The sequence below is a fragment of the Melozone crissalis genome, unplaced genomic scaffold (genome assembly GCF_028551555.1).
Source record: "Melozone crissalis strain CALT ecotype California unplaced genomic scaffold, PUWL_Pcris_2 ptg000068l_1, whole genome shotgun sequence".
NCBI classification, from domain to species: Eukaryota; Metazoa; Chordata; class Aves; order Passeriformes; family Passerellidae; genus Melozone; species Melozone crissalis.
This window is the reverse complement of record NW_026535846.1, coordinates 10,621,846-10,639,495: the sequence shown is the minus strand read 5'-3', so window position 1 is coordinate 10,639,495 and position 17,650 is coordinate 10,621,846. Positions and strand designations below refer to the sequence as shown.

Sequence of the window (17,650 nt, the reverse complement as noted above, 5' to 3'; positions counted from 1 at the left end):
TTTCACATGCTAGCTATATACAGCATACAAAAATAAGAACAATAAGATCAGCCCAAATTATTAATTAATAATTTGTTAGTGTTTTGCTGAATGCAGGTATTATTTGGGGTATTTTATCTATTTGAGAACATTTTAAAGCTCTTTTGTTTTTTTTAAAAATTCTAACGCTGCTTATTTAATATTTGAGTATTTTCATCTGAGAGAATTATATGGCAGAAACTTTATTTAAACATTTTGACTTTGTGATTTCGATAGTAAGAAGCACCCCACAATGCTCTGTTTTAATCAATACCTTACACTAAGAGTGCCACAGGTTATGGAACAGGTACACTATAGGAATTTTGGATCCAGATGGTCAGATTAAGAATGAAGTAACAACAAAATATAGAAGGACAATTAGCAATTTTAAAATAAGAGTTAGTTTAATAAATTTTCATTGAGGTAAATGGCTTCATTGCTGAATGACACATGATGGACTCTTAGGGTCCTTTGCTGGCAGCTATGATTTACAATGTACTAAAGATTGTAATAAAGCATAAAACAGTTTGTGGGACTGTTAAGGACCATGTAATAAAGTGATCTGTCTCAGGTCAAAATGATGAGACAATAGGGTCTCAATTTTTTACATTCTGAATAATTATAATGGGGTAACTTGTTACAATAAACAACTAATCCTCCCCTTGTATTGCAGCTCTGACCCACACAGAAGTAACTGGCAGGATCTCTCTGCTTCCACACAGACTACCCCAAGCTCTCCCTAATAAATCATTTCTGAAAATATTTCAGCTGATCTCTGGCTTCAGATTTCCTTGGAAAATTTGGAATTTTACATTCAGCAGTCAATCACAAAAAATAATGTGCAGAGAAACAGCCAGTGCTTATAGACTGAGGGTGGATGTGCTCTGTAAGCCAGGCTTATGGTCAGTATTATATTTTAGACTACATGACCTTACAAGAAAACTCTGTCTGGCACATAACCTGTTACAACTAAATGCTTTCTAGGGCTTCTCTTGAGTAAGAAAAGTAAGATTTGTATGCACTGTATGAATACTACTTTATAGTACCTTGCTACATAGTTAATGAATGAAAGATGAGTAAAACTTGCCACCTGATCAGGTTCTGCTTCAGAATGATAGCCATTGTGTCCATCCTGAATCTCCTGCTTTGCATGAGGCAGCAGTAGGGCAAGAGAGAAGTAACAGCAAAAAAATTGCAGACAACAGGTGAAAGGACAGAATCTTATCTTTTTTTTGTTTCCCTTTTTAAAATTTCCTTAAAAAGACAGCATATACTTTAACTCCAGTTTAGCTTTCCAAAATCTTCCACTCCTGGCACACACTACTTTCCACAGAAGGGAATCCAAGCTATTAGCACCATCCTTTGAATGTTACTTGGCACAACACAAAATGAAAAATTTACTCCCTTTTTCACAAAAGAGTCAGTGCTGGTAGATAAGAACATAAAAGTATGTACTGTCTTTTTAAGACAACCTTACAATGAAGAAAATTAATTTCAGTATGCCACATGCTTATCAATAGAAGAAATTGAGTACAACTTGCAATGGCAGCATTATGGGAAAACTCATGCAATCTTTTACAGAAAAAAATAGATTGACATCCAATAGAAGTACCTAGACATTTAAAAAAAAGCTTTGCTGTGTAAAACATTTTGTAATTGAACTCTCAATCTTATAGTTTTACATATCTTTCTAGCAACTTCTATGTTGCTGTTTGAAACTTGGCCAGTAACTTTACAGAAACTAAAATTACTACTCATAGCAAAATATGCAAACAATTCACATTTTCATGGTAATTTATTTTTGCATCATTGGCAGCAAATCCTGAACATTAGTTCAATTTCCTTAATAAACATAAGGTCCTTTTGCACACTGGAGAGAAGCACAAATGTCACTGGGTCAGCTGAAGGAATTATTTTAACATGTTCAGCCAAAAATGTTCTTCCGTCTTCTTCCTTTACCAGCTGGAGAGAAGTTGTGCTCATGACAGTCCATTACTCCCAGTTCAGATGCAAAGAACTCACTTGGGCAGACTGTAAAATCAGCCTCAGTCTAAATTTACAAGTGTTGTTAGAAGTCAATTTTTCTTTTTACAGTATTTCTACAAGAAACCCTCAAGAACAAGCTTAGAAAAAGGACTTCAGATATCTTCAGATAATTTGAACTCTACATGAGTTAAAGTTGTATGTAATGAAAAAACCTTTTCAAGCTATAATGTTACTAACATTTTGGTATGGGTAGAAATCTGTCATACAGAAATTACTTAAATTTCTGATCATAATTATATTGTTTCTGAAATCAAAGAAAAGTAGACAGTGTGATCTCTGGAAGAAAACCAGCAGGACAATGAGAAAATACACCAAAAAATTTAAATATATGAAAGACAAAGAAGCAGAGCAGACCATTCAAATATCAAAGCCTTTACACAGAACTGGGAACAACTGAACAAAACCACTTTTTGTTACTCAACTAAGACCAATTATTTGAAGTGCTGTCGATTCAAAAGAAAAAAAAAATCAATTTGTGGATTTGTATGATTGGACGAAACACATCATTTTTAAACAGGTAAACAACAGATGAGAAAAAGAATCCATTCAGACTTCATCTCTTGGTTTCAGACTGAACAAGAGGTCTTTGTTTGAATAAAAGTGTTGGACACATTTCATGAACAATGTCAGAACACTATCCAGATCATTTCTCACTCCATAAATGTTACCAAGAGAGAGGGGCAAGAAAACAAGGCATGCCCTTTTCTTTTTAATCTTCAATAGACAATGGGCAAGCCCTGGTCTCAAAATTATCATTAAAAAGATGTAGGTCATTGCACTAGTGCCTAACTTCAAACCTAACTTTCAATCCTATTACAGCCCGGTAACAACTAATTTAAAACAAGTACAAAGGCAAGCATGAATTTGGAACTTACTTAAATAGGACAGACACAGACAAAATGCTTTTACCACTGGTATTCTTTAGCACAGACATGTTAGAGCTGCTAACACAGTACTCTGCACTCTGAAGCACGTAAACCTGAATTGCAAGCATCCATTTTGTCAAAATTAATGTAATAAAACTGAAGTTAGTATTGCACATTCATAACATAATTTTAAAATATTGCTCTCTTACATACTGACTTTCCTTGCTCATGAAAACATTGTAATGTATATAAAGCATTTTTGTGGCAAGAAGCTGTTGCACTGCATAGCAAAATGGCCTGACTGCTCCATAAAACCCATTAATGAGGTAAAGAACACTTGACACACCAAGATCTCACACAGCACAAGAGACACACAGGTAGGAGGCAGTTCACTGCTAGCCAAAGGCAATCTTACCCGTATTACTGGCCTCCTGTACACCTGTTAGTTAAAATATAAAATATTATCCAATGAAACACATGGATTTGATTTGTTAAAGATACTGTATCTTAATTCACCAGATTTTCAAAAGAACTCTGCTCCCAAACATTTTAACTATAGCTGGGTTTTGAAAGAACAAAACAAAACTATGTAGAACTAATAACTTTCATTTGCAGAATTTTTTTGGTCTAAAAAAAATCTCAGCCACTTGATTTTAGTGATGTAACAAATTCCAAGCTCTTTGAAAACATTCATTCCTAATCACCCTTTTATCCTGCTACACTGTGCTATTGTTGAAAGAGAAGAAAGAGCCTGGTAATCCTTCTAGGTGGAAGACAATAAGCCTGCACTAACAACCATGAAGGAGAGGCACAGACCTTTCAGAAAAAGACAACTCTTCTCAACTTCTGAAGGTGCTTGTAGCCAGCAGCTACAATCTGAGCCATTTTCATTTATATGAGCCCCTCATTCAAGAACACTCTGCAGGCAGAGCATGTGTCAGAGAAGACACACAGAGCAGAGCTGAGCTCAGCCTGAGATCACTGCTGCTGGAGGGTTTAGCAAGCAAGAGCTCCCCCAGTGCTCTCTGGTTCTGACCATTCCATCAGCTGCCCCCTTGCTTCCCTCCTCCCTGCTAAGTCACATAAGAGTAACACTGCTAGATCCAAGAATCAATATATTTACTTGGTTTTGCAAGCATATTAATTTAAACAATAAAAAAAGAAAGAATAAAGCAATGATTTCCTGGTAAATCCAGCACAAAGTAACAGAACTGCCTGACCAGTTCCAGAAGCAAACACACACATCTGAGCTGATCTGAAGGCTCTGAGTTGTAACACAGTCTCTAAATGCAGCAATTCGAGGCAACCAAAGGTAATGAGGACCCAGGAAAGGGCATCAAAAGAGAAAGATGTCTCAAAGAAAACTGAGCTTTTCATGTGTGGATTCCACAGTAATAATGAACAAACACAACCTGTTAGTGGTACTGAGTAAGCAACTATAAAAAATTCCATCATGTTATATACAAATATGGGATTTCAAATCACAGCAATGCAATGGTGCCAAATAGAATTTATCCACAAAAATTCTTCATTTAAACCATAAGGCTTAAATCCTTTTCTTTCACTTCTCAGAGAGAATGAAGTAGAATTTTAATTAGGCCTTAAAAATTTATTCCTGTTAAATAATATCTGAGATGAGTTTGGTATAGAGATGGAAGCTATTCAAAATTAAAGAGTGCTCTTCATTCCAGAGGAATACACTTTACTCAGAGATAAACTGAACACCAGGCTTACACACATGGATTTTACCTAAAATGAAATCCTTGGCAAATACAACATCAACAGATACAATGCAAGCTTTCCCACAGTGTTTTACCAAAAATGATGGCCTTGACCTGGAGCAAGCATTTGCAATTCAGCTGCTGTAGTATGGGAGAGCTACTCTGTACAAAGTGCTGACTGTGCCAACTGTGTGAAACTCTGTTGAACTTTTAAACACACTACAGTCAAAAACATTTTGTGGACTCATCTCAGACTCAGGCTGAATCTGACCTGCGGTCTCTCAATCTAAAATGTGTTATTTGCAGACAACACTGTAATCACAGAGCATATGTGAATTAAAATCAAGTTAAACAAAACAAGAGAAAGACATAAAAACTTTCCAGTGGCCATTCTCTATGAACAATAAAACTGTTACAAATCTAGGAAGAAAAAGGGATCTAAACAGCAGCAAGTTGGGCTTCTTAAAGGGAATTGAAAAACATGGGTAACTTGAGTCACGTTGTGAGAGGAGAAAAACTGCCCATGCTCCATTCCTGACAGCTGAGCTGAAGGGAAAAGCCAGTGAGGGTGAAAGAACAGGGGCACAAAAGCACAGTGGAACTCAGAGAAACCATACTGTGCATCATTACCTTTGTGACAAAAATGCTGCTGGGAAGGAATGAAAAAGGTGACTTGTTTGTTTGATGTTAAATTCTGTGTCTCTGGAGAAACCCCTTCAAAAATGATACTCAATTATGTTCCCTACACAGTAACAAAGACATTAATTTATTTTTTGTGGAATCTGAGGAGCTCAATTCTACAGTCTGAATAACACACACCAGAAACCGTTTCAACCTATAACTATAATCTACTTTACTAATTATTTTATAGAGTAATCAAAAGAAAATTCACTTTTGATGTTTTATTCAAAACATTGACTTCTAAAATCTCCCTTCACGTCTCTGTTAATTTTTATTCTCTAGACTTCAATGGCACTATTCTAAATATAGAGGAAAACAGGAAGCAAATTCAAGAGACTCCTCTGGATAATGAGATGTTTCTAGCTCTGAAACACTCAGTGATCACTCAAGTACTTACCATTGGCTAATCAAGATAGCAAGGACCCTCCCCACCTTCCACTCTTGTATCTTAAAACAAATCAATGCATTCTTAAGTCACTTACCCTGTAGTCTCTGGACACACCCTCTGATGGGACAGACCCTGAAATCTGACTTGAAATGGTTGCAGCTATCAGCTGTTTACACCACTCCACGTGGGATCCAGTCGGGCTACAAAACCAGAAACTTCAAATTATTTAGCAGTAATTCAAAATGTGTATTTTGAACAGCACAGATCCAGAAAGCAACACTGTAAGTAATCAATAACATAGTAAAACTTAGTTTGCTTTGTGGGCAGTATGCAACTATTTTATTGATCAAATTCCATGAAAGAATTTTACCAGATCATGTCAAAGACACAGAGCTGTCAGGATGTTAAAAGTGAGGTTAGGGTCCTAGGAACTTGAAAAATGTTCTGCTCCTTATCCAGTATAATTTTGACCATTCATGTGCTTCTTTCTTAAATCCATCCATGGAATGAGTTTTGCCAAGTAACAGGAAACTCCTTATACTGTCCTTATTAATATGTCCTGATTATTCTGTAAAGCCTCAGAATTAAATTACTTTGTGCTAGTATTAAAAAAAAAATTAACTATGCTAATGTTGTATTCTATATTAAATGTTAAAAATACATGTTGTCTAAAGGGTAACTTCTAGTTAGCTGCAGCTTTTTCCAATTAATGAGATAAACCCTGGATAATCTTTCACATGCCACAGCACTGAATTGCACAGCACAGGGTGTTTACAAGAACCCTAAAGCACCTGAACTGCACTAAAGCACAGGTGATGCCATTTCAGAACAGCCCCCTGAACTAGAGCTGCCCACAAGTAATGCCCCACTGAGAGGGAGAAGCAATGGCAGTCTGAAGTGCACTAGGGCTGCTCAACACACATGGTATCCAAGGAAAAACTGGGAATGCCAGAGGGAACTAAGCATTACCACAGCCTCAGATGGTATCTCAGATAACTGCCACTTTTCTTCACACCATTCAGCTGTGCTCATCTATAGACTGAATGCTTATTCAGAAATCAAACAGAGAAAGAAAATGTTATTTTTTTAAAAGTTAATTTATAAACTAGCTTTGGATTCTATGAATGCTCCACGACATTGAAGTGAATAGACCTACACATACCCAGCACCCAGCAGGTGCACCACACCTCAGACATTAAGAGGGTGGGGTAAGGATTGGTCACCAATTACTACTGAAAAAGAGATCTTTCCTTACATTAACTCTGCCACTATAGCTAAGTATAAGGCACAGATCTATGCAACAATGTCATACCCCAAATGGAAGATCTTTCAAAAATTTTCTGATAAATTTAAATAGCTTTCTTCCCACCTGCACATTCTACACAAGACTAGATCTCACAACCTTGTTTTGCAACTAAAACACATCTATGATAGTCCTGCTTGAAGAACAAGGACAACTCTCAGGTTAGCACTGAACTTAAACCCAGATTTACTTAGAGAACTCCTCACTTGAGTTCTGCAAAAGAGCCCAGCACCTAAATCCTACAGAAATCCTTTTCTTACCTCATTTATTTCTCCTTCTCTCACATCTCTTTAATTTCCAGTATAGCTCTTCAGGGGTTGCCTAAGTTTGTTTTCAAATAAGCACTCACTTGTTAATTAAGTAAAGGATTTATTTTTCTATGGCTTATCTTCACAAGGAATCACTATATCAACAGAACTAGTAATAGCAGGAAAACAAATATGAATGCAGGACCATCCCCTGAGACCAGTGCAGGGGATGTGACAGCGTTCCAGAGAACACTGATCGCACCGAGGTGCCTTGTCCCCATGCACCAGTGGGGCACACAGCAGAACTGACTGCCTTTGCATTCTTTCTCATCTGCAGCCACACACATCAGCCTGGCCTGGCACAACCCTACTGGCAAACAAGTGAACTGTATGACAAACGGACATAACTGGGACAGGAAAGAGCAAGATCAGAAGAAGAGAAGATGAAAATTAGGATAAGAAAGTGCATTAAATAAGGAACACAAAGGTGCACATCTTGATGACAGAAAATGGACATTTGATTTCCATCCTCACTAGAATGATGGAAATCCCCAGGTTTCTACTGAGAGAAAAAAGAGAATACAGAGACTGGAACCTAGCACTGATTTTAAATATTATTTTTTATTTAGTTTTCATCAGGGTGAGATTTCCATTCACTTCTACTCTTGCTTAAGGATTTTTAAGCTCAATTCTGAAGCCCACCTTCAGCTGGAAACTTCTGAGCGAAGTAACGTCTCTGCCAGCGGCTGCCGGAGGAGATGCGGTCCCACCTGGCACCGCTCTGGTGAGACCCTGCGGACCCACCGCACACACAGACACACCAGGGACACACTTACAGACACATAACGCACACACAGACACACACGGGACACACAGACACACACCGCACACACTTACGGACACACACTAAGGACATACAGACACACACTGCACACACAGACACTCACCAGGGACACACAGACACATAACGCACACACAGACAGCATTCCGAGACACTGCACACACAGACACACACCAGGGACACAGCACTCCGGGACACACCGCACACCGAGAGGGCACAGCGGTGCTTGGGAACAGTCCCACCTCTGAAGATTAAATACACGCACGGAAAAAACCCCAAACCAATCGGGAAGAGACTCAAAACCCGCGGACGGTCTCAGCTCGGGTTTGCAGGACGCCGCTGAAATCCCCGGGCCAAAGCCCCGGGCCGCCTCAGCCTCGGCCAAGCCGGCGGCGGCACTGCCGGCACACGGCAAGCGCAGGAGGAAACTTTGACAACGGCCGGTTCCCGCCGCGGACCATCCGCCGCTGCACAGCAGCCGCCCTCAGACTGCAGCTTCTGGGGCCGGAGGGGTCGGGGAGGCCGCCCTGAGACCGGGGGACCGCGCTCGGCCGAGGCTTGGGCCGAGGGGCGCCCGCCGCCTCCCCCGCCGGGCCCCGCAGGCCGCGGCGCCCCCTCTCCCGCCGCCCGCTCCGCCCGGGGCCGTCCCCGGCCGCCGGTCCCGCTCACCTGTCCAGGGTCTCGGTGCTGGGCTGCCGCGACCCCGCGCCCGCCGCCGCGGCGCCCCCCGCCCGCACGGCTCTCCGGCTCACGCCGCCGCCCTCCACCGCCGGCCCCGCCGCCGCCGCCGCTCGCTCCATGGTTCCGGCCGCGCCGTCGGGATGGCGGGCGGTCTCCCGCCTCTCCGCGGCGCCCGGCCCGGCCGCCACAGCCCAGCCCGCTGGGGCCCCGGCAGCGCCGAGGGCTGTCACCTGGCGGCGGCGCCTTCCCAGAGGCCTCCGCGGGAAGGCGGGGCCGGGCCGGGCTGAGGGAGGGCCGGGCCGAGGGACGGCAACTCCCGCCCGCCGCCCGTTCCGGCCCCAGCGCGGAGACGCGGCAGGAAAAGGGGTGGTGGAGGCACAGAGTTCAGCACTGACAGCTTTATTTTCCCCTCCCCGCACAGACACGGCAGACGGATAATGTTCACTGCTCTCCCCCGACCCACGGCCTGGCACGTAGGGCCCGGCTCCAGAGCAGTCCCGCGGCCTCCAAGGAGAGCGGCCGACACGGTTAGTGAGGAAGCGGCAGTACTGAGGAGACCCTGCGCTGGTACTGATCACACTGATCATGTTCTCATGCATGACAGAATGCTCGCTGCGACACAACATCTGAACTCAAGGCAGAGGTTAACAATACATCAAAAGGAGGTAGCACACAAGTCATGTCTTAGGTACAGCCATAACTGATGCTGGGGGGAAGGGTAAGGCATGGGCAAATAAAAGAAGGCATTCAACAAACAACCTTTCTAAATAAGTAACAGAAACCCAGCACAAAACATAGCTTATTCTCCTCATGTCCATGGAAGGAAGAATACAAGAAATCTAAACTAGCATTCCAAGACTGACATTTCTTATGGGATATTGGGCATTCATTGCTGGTGATGCTGACACCCCAGCTCTGCTTTTCATCCCTCCTAGAAAAGGCACTCAGCGCCTGCAAGTCTCATCCTCACGAGCTCAGAAGCTTCCCCAGGTGTGCTCCTGGCAGGGACCGCTGTGCACAGAGCTCAGGAGGTCTGTGCAGAACAGCCCAGACTGGGGGAAGAACAGAGATGTTCTGCTAGCACTGATAAATCTGGATGCCTACATTCACAAGTAGTATTTTCCAGAACAGACTGGATTAAAATCAGCTTTATGTTGGTCTCATATGTAAAAACAATTAAAACACACATCCTATCTGCTGGCTTGAAAAATTGCAAGCCTGCAGAGAGCCATGTTAGAGAGCTTCAAAGACAAATTCAGCTGAAAATCAATACAAAGTAATATGCAATGAAGTAAGTGCAAAAAGATCCTTTCCATTACATGACACTTTCCCAAATGTAACAGGTTATCATGTAGTGTTTACACAGTAAATCGATTTGATTTTCAGAACTTTATCACACCGCTCAGAGATGTCACCAATATGTTAAACTCAAATACAGAAACTTTAAATATTCTAATAAAAATAGCGCTTTTTTCTTTAAATAAACCACAAGTAAGTAGAAGGCAAATATACCAGAGTATGCATAGCTTTCAAAATGTAAAATATATCATGAACAACTGAGTATCCTTCTTCATTTATCTGATGTAATGAATCTTAACAAGTCAAGATTGGGGGACAACATTGTTATTTTGGATACACATACTGGAGAGCATAGACGGGAGAATGAAATTTAGAGGACAAAAGTCATATAATTCTGCATATTTAGAGCACACATGCTGTATGCTCTGAACTTCCCTGAAAACACAGTGCAACTCAGTGCATATACTGAATTAAATCCAGAGGCAGTATATTTTTATTCCTTTGAAAAAATACTGTTTTAAATATTCAATGTCCTCTAAACTTTGACTTATTTTATGGAACTATACCTTTAAATTTAGTTTTCATATGCAAAATATTTACACTTTATAAACTTGCAGAATTTCTAATAAACTATATTATATACACTTACACAAAACTTAATTTATATATAATCCTATTATATCTTGCAGATCAAAACTCACCACATGTACAATAATTTACAATGACAGAAGCCTCAAGCATCAAAATATCTCCTTTAAAATAACAATATTAGAGTCCTTTACAGATTCTGATTTGCAGTTATTTCCTGGATTGCTTGAATATCACAAAACTTATGAGAATATGCAAAATTTTAATTAAATATCAAGAGCAAAATTTGTACTGTCATAAGAAATGCTTGCAACTATTTAAAAATTACCTGAAAGAAACAAATTAAAGAGTTACAAAAAGCCTCTGAAAGGTAGGCTTGAAACTAGAGCTCACTTGAATGTTCAATGTAAGTGCAGACACTATATGCAAATCTTGGATACTGAAGCCCCTTAAATATGTTAGAATAAATTTGCTGAACAGGAGTTAAATTAAACAGTAAAGTATAAATGTACAAGCTTTCAAAATTATTTATAACTGAGAATTTTTGTCTACTTTGGTATAAAAGCTCCTTTAAACAGGCACATTTATTTTTAAAAGACAAACAGAAGCTTTAATACTATGGCTATTGCTGGATATTTAAGCAATGTCTCTGTAGTTCTGTTTTTCATTTTATAAACTTTCTTTTGGAAACATTTAATTCTGTATTAATCCAAAGAATCAATACTGCCCACAGTGATAATTTGTACTGTACTTTAGTGCTGAACAGCTAGCCCAAACAGAACTTCTCAGAAACCAGTACAACTTTCATTTGTTTTTAAAAAAAAAATAAAATCAATTTACAACAAAAAAGTTTCTTTTATTTTGATATCTACTGAGCTATTTGAATTTTTTATTTAGAAGCATATCACTGAAATGCCTTCCATATTTCTATTTATTAAAAAAAAGTAAAATTTGGAATTCTTGGGTAATCAGAAAGTTTCAACACTTCTCTCTGACATCTTGCAATAGAATTTATTTTTCTCTCATGAACTCCATGAATGTATTCCTAACAGGAACACAGACATACCTAATTATATACAGTGTTAATATTCCTATTGCCATTATTGTGTTTATTCATGACAGGTAAGACTGAGCATGAACTTCCTTACAAAAACATGACCTAAAATGTAATAAATTAAAGCATTCTTATGAAAACAATATATCAATTTAACTTGTACCAGACCTACCAAAATAACTCTTAAAGCCCTCCATAGCTATGAGTTGATTAATAATGTTCCCAGTCCACAGGTTCTGAAAGGCACATAATCGAAGAGCTGGGTTTGTTTGTTCTGAAGTCCTCCTCAAATGAAGACAGTTTATAATAATTTGTGTTAGGACAGTCTAGTGTAAGGCATTAGAATATTCCTCTTTAGAGATCTATGTTAAGCACCACTTGCTATTACAGTATGGGAAGAAGCCAACATTTTCTTCAAAATTGTGTTTGCACTTGGGACACCATTTGTGAGGGAGATGTTGATGAGGCTGATGAATTGGATATCTTAGCATTATTTGTGATCTGAAGCTCTTCAAGTCTCCTGATATAATCATCACGCAAGGCAAGGAGCTCCAGGTAACGCTGCTCCACAGGGTTTGGCTGCTAGGAAGAGATCCAGGTTAGTCTGAGCACTTCACAGATCCAGGTTAGTCTGGGCACCTCACAGACCCAGGTTGGTCTGAGCAGTTCACAGACCCAGGTCGGTCTGGGCACTTCACAGACCCAGGTTGGTCTGGGCACCTCACAGACCCAGGTTGGTCTGGGCACCTCACAGACCCAGGTCAGTCTGGGCACTTCACTTGCACACAGGCTGCTCGAGTATCCAGGGCTCCCTGGCAGGTGTAGCACATCAGAGCTAAACAGAACCACTCACTGCTGTGACCTGAGAGCCCTCTGCCTTCCAGCTGTCTCCCCCAAAGCCCATCTTGGCACAAAATCCTTTGTCTAACTCAGTAAAGTCAGCCACCACTTCCTGGAACATATGGATTTTATTTTCTTGTCTAATATTGTGTGTAAGATAGTTACTTGTATACCTTGACCAAAGCTTTTTTCTTGACTTACTAAAAGGTTTTAGAGTCCAGAAGCCAAATGTCTCAGCATCTTCCAGAAAACACAGTGTTTAGCCAGATTATTTTAGCTACACTGATCAGATTAAGATCCATGTCTTCAGCTTAAATAACTTCTCTCACTGATGAAATTTACTGGAATTTTTAATAGTTAATTTGCAACTTGGTGTAAATAAACTTTTTGAAAAAACTTGGTGAAAAAACTTTTTAAAATGAATTGTCTAAGTAAACTTGCACCTGTTTAAAATCAACTGCCCTGAGCCTTTTAACTGTTTCCACTTTGAGCTTGACCTCCTTTTCAGACTAATGAAACAAATGGAAAAGAACTATTACAAATGTCCAAAGCAGAGAGAGAGCCTTAAGTTACCTTCAGCTGAATACACCTGTCTAGAAGCTGTTGCTGTTTCACAGTTAACTGCCTGTCATTCCAAGCTACCAGCAGTGGAGTTTCAGCAGCAAATGGCTGAACACCCCACCAGCTCAAAACCAGTTCAACCAGCACTCTGAGATGCACCACTCACTATGCACCCATCTGAGGATCATGGTGAATGCTGAGGCAGCTGTGGAAGCTGGATCAGTGCTGATGTAAGATTAGTGGTGATGTAGGATAATAGTTTTGCTAGCAGAACATAATTCTAAGGAATGGACTAAAAAAGGTCATCAAAAAAATGGTTCAGGCCACATGTTCATTATTCAGTTGCTTAACTGAACATGAAGCATACATTTTATCTGCAGGAACAAGTTACATTTTGTGTACAAAAATGGTGAAAATTAGGGACCAGTAGTAGCAGCAGACTGTTGTGGGAATACTGTCACTTGGGTTTGCATTTACAAGGAGAAACTCCTGCCAAAAAGCTCTCCCAATAGGCAAACTGCATTTTTAAGTAGATCTATAGCTAATGTGCATGTCTTATAATTCTTTATTTTCTAAAATAAATCTTTATATTCACCTTTTGCAAAACACCCTCATTTTTCACAACAAGCAAGAAAAGCTTTAAAACCAGGACTTCCAATTCCAATAGGCAATGTACTTGTAAAAAGCCATAGCAAACTGCCAGGCTTTCCTGAAGCCTCTAAAGTGCTGTAAATAATACAGGAGATCAGCTGTGCAAAAGGAAGTGTATTGCTTGAAATCTACTGACTCATTCCAAGGGCTGGACTGTGAAGATTGCTTCTGTCAAGCAAATTGCTCCTCTATCTTCTACTCAAATCTCCACAAGCTGTTAAAAAGGACAAAAAAGTCTCTATACAAAATCTTTATGTGCCACATGGTGGAGATTTCCAGCAAGACTGTAACAAACACTGAGTGTCCATATGGATTAAAACCACAGAACTGAACTATGTGTCATTTGATAAAAGCTTTTCTGGACTTCCAATCTGATCTACTTGTACAATTTTCAATAACAGCTTTCATCCAAAGTGTAAACAATGCTGGGTCATCACTGTTACATAAAAAAATTAAATCTTACCATCAATTCACATAGCTTTGAAAGAGAAAGGACTCAGCAGGTCATTTCATCTGTAAATTGTTTCATACCCTCTCTAAGCAAAAGGAGAAAAATCAAGCAGATGCAACTGTGTTTGTGTTGCTAATGCCCCAACTCTTCAGGGATCAGCAAGCCCCATTTCTAAGCATTGTCATTCAGGATTTAGTAGCATCAAATGCCCTTAGACATATGTACAAGAAAAAGGGCTAGAAAGAGCACAAGGATGACTTGCCACTAAACAGAGAAATAAGTTCAATGAGCTAAGAGACAGCTAAATAATTGCTTACACTTTTTCCTCAATCTTTAAAACCAAATATAACATTAAAACCCTGAACAGATTACAGGTACTGCTCTACAAAATCTACAAAATCCTTATTCCAATGTCTAAGAGCATTTTTAGTATGTTACAGAGAATTTACTTACTTGCTGCCGAATCCTGGGGTTCCACCTGATGTAGTAATTAACCCAGAGCTCTAAATGCCGCATGCTGGCTACAGGATAGAGTGCTCGATTTAGCTCTTTACTATAAAAAGCATTGGTGTATTTAGATTTGTCACTGTTTATCAAAGACCATAAGGATAACGTTCTCTCAGTCACTTTCTAAAATGAAATCAAAATAAGAACAGTAAATATATGCATGAAATCAAGAAATCCATCATAGAAGCCATTGTTACATTCCAAAATTAGTACACTTCTGGTTTACTTAGAAGCATGATACATTACTGTATTATAAAGATTCCAAACTCAGTGCTTGAGAAGGATTTTAGTGACTCATGGCACTATTCTATAAGAAAAAAAGCCAGTTCAAAATCACTGCCTGCAAGGACTACAACCACATACAGTACAACCAACAAACTTTGCAATCACCTAGAGTAAAGACAGCAATGCAATGACACAAGCAGTGGTTTGACCAACCTCTTTTTCTCTGAGGAACTCGCTGTTATACAGGAAAGTGCCAAAGCGGCAGCTGTACAAGTGATCCAGGACTGTGATCAGGAACTGCTCGTTGAATTCAAAGGCCGTAGGAAACTAAAACCAGGAAAGACAAACTCATTGTTTACATGGAAAACACAGCGGGATATGCACATGCCCTGGTTAAAACACTGAAGGAAGTTTAGAAGTGTGGATATATCTACAAATAATCTTAAGATAATGCTTTCATGTACTGTATAGCAGACTACGTGTTCCAATGACACAAGGTGTTCAACTTTCTCAAACTAGTCACTGAAAAATCTCTTCTCAAAATGTTCTACCTACCTTTAATTTACAAAAAGAATAAAGTACAGAATAGTTACACATACACTTTTACTATCAAGACAGAATAAGATCTCTTCAGTGCATTCTTGCAGTCCAGCACCACACAGGAAAATAAAGGTCCTGATCCTTAGCCCTAAGTGGACTAAGTTTCATTCACTGCTTTGTTTCATTACTTACTGACATTACAATGCTTAAATCACAGCACTTAAAAGCTCCCTAGCTTCCTTTTTAAGCATAGATAAAACAACAGGTGTCCCTGCAGTTCAAGGGACAGCTTCACTAAATGGTCAAACAAAACAAGAGACCCCATTAAGACAGCTGGGTGCAATTCCAAAAGCTTTCTGCCAGGTATGAAACATCCCTCAGAATGTGTCTGAGAATCCCATATCTGAGAACACCAGCCATGCCTGCACAGCCAGTGCCATGTCCAGCAACATAACCACAGCCTGTGGTTATATCACTTTTAAAAAAGTAAATACACTCTTTTTTACTACAGGTCAGAGCAGAGGGGTATGCTGTCCTCTTCAAATACTTTTTTCAAAAAAAATGAAGACATAGGGTTTTAGTTCAGTAATCTCTTCACATTGTTACCTTCTGAAGAACATCACCACATACCTGTTTAGACATCTGCCACACACAATCAATGAACTGCAGAAAGATGGGCGATCTGTCAGTATCAGCATGATTTTTATCACCGTGGCCTATTCTCTGAAATGAAGCAAAGCAGCCTCCTGTTAACTGAAACATGCTATTTTATGGCAACAGACATGGTTTCTTATTTGGTACTAGAGCATTAATTCTTCTGCAATAAAGCAACCCACTGTTAAAATTTCAAAATTAGTTACTGCACCAAGGAGGAGAGATTCAGACACAGAAACCCTGCAAAGCTGTTCCAAAGATATCTGAAATAAATTCCAAACTGATAACTGGTCCTGTTATAAAAACATGTTGATTTTTAGACAAGCAGAACTGTTGAAGCATCCATTACTTAAATAATCAAGACATATTCTGAACTACATTTACATGGAAAGTCTGTCAAAAGCCAAGCTGCATACTTTGTCTTCCTTTTTATTTTAAGCCACTGCAGGACCTAGATCACCAAATTATCCACACATAATCTTCTCTTTCTCCTCCATACTTGAACCTTAATAGTCACCCTGAGATAGTAGGCAAACATCAACAAGATCAAAAAAACATTAACGTTCTTGACACAAAATTAACAGATAGTTTAAGTTTGGGTGAGCCCCTTATTCTGAAGTGCCCAAAGTAACAATCAAAGGAATTTGCCCCATAGACAAAAAGTAGATTTGGTAAAAGCTGTTTTACTTCCTTTTTGCATTTGAGAGCTGAGAACAGGTAAGAGATTCAGGGAAAAAGAGTTTCTTTTCCTTCCCTAATTCTGTTTGAATGTACTTACTGGAGGAGACAAAAGAAAAGCAGGTATGTTGACCTGAGATGTTGTCTATCTGCCTGTAAGATAGCAAGCTTAATGCCTCAAGGACATGAAAAATCATAAGAGCAGTACAGTACTCTGTACAATGGCTTCCAAGACAGTTTAAAATAATAGAATTGAATGGGAGGAAATAGAGGGAAATGAAGAATTGCAGCTGAACTCAGTCAACAGTAACAAACGACTAGAAGAGGGCTATAAAGAAGAAAACAAAATTGGCTTCCTTGCTCTTCAGTTTTCATGGTTTGCAATACTCAATATCCATTAAGAGTCATATATGTGTTTAGTAAGGAGTGCAAGTCTGTCCACTTCCACTCTAGTTAGCAGTTTCAGGATGTTTATTTTCCATCTATAATTATGTCTCATATTTGAATGCATAATTAGAATTAAATTCCACATAAGCAAATTTATCATCTGGAGAGTGCACTAAATTCAGCACACATAGAAAAGTTGGGGTAGGGAATTCCTTTTCAACAAGGAAATTTATTGCTCACCTCATTTGATATAAAATATGGAGAGGAACTATTAAGTAGTCTACTATTTGGTTATTTGATATTAAATAATCCAAATTGCAACCCTGGTATCATAAAAACATGAAGCTTGCACCAACCCAGACAATGCAAGAAATGCTCTACTCTTCAATTCCCTACTAAAGGAAAATGAAACAACAGTTTCA

The 17,650-nt window shown here is 39.5% G+C and overlaps 2 protein-coding genes across 10 annotated transcripts in view; both read right to left on the bottom strand.

Annotated features, from left to right (window-relative positions):
- MTMR1 (myotubularin related protein 1) overlaps nt 1–8,876 on the bottom strand; it is a 37,602-nt gene extending 28,726 nt beyond the window's left edge. The window contains exons 1-4 of one of the 7 annotated variants that reach the window (XM_054289562.1): nt 8,782–8,876; nt 5,815–5,920; nt 3,346–3,369; nt 1,106–1,159 (exon numbers count right to left, since the gene is read on the bottom strand). The gene's annotated coding sequence lies outside the window, so the exon portion shown is untranslated. Of the gene's footprint in view, nt 1–1,105; nt 1,163–3,345; nt 3,370–5,814; nt 5,921–8,781 lie in introns of all 7 variants that reach the window. The other 6 variants (XM_054289564.1, XM_054289565.1, XM_054289566.1 and 3 more) reach the window with 6 other exon arrangements.
- Nucleotides 8,877–9,191: 315 nt separating this feature from the next.
- The window catches only part of MTM1 (myotubularin 1), a 42,518-nt gene continuing 34,059 nt past the window's right edge, over nt 9,192–17,650 (bottom strand). For 2 of the 3 annotated variants that reach the window (XM_054289667.1, XM_054289668.1), the window contains exons 13-16: nt 16,140–16,232; nt 15,183–15,296; nt 14,691–14,867; nt 9,192–12,316 (exon numbers count right to left, since the gene is read on the bottom strand). In XM_054289667.1, coding sequence (XP_054145642.1) covers nt 12,149–12,316; nt 14,691–14,867; nt 15,183–15,296; nt 16,140–16,232 — 552 coding nt within the window. In that variant the 3' untranslated portion in view covers nt 9,192–12,148. The remainder of the gene's footprint in view (nt 12,317–14,690; nt 14,868–15,182; nt 15,297–16,139; nt 16,233–17,650) is intronic. The other variant, XM_054289669.1, reaches the window with a different exon arrangement.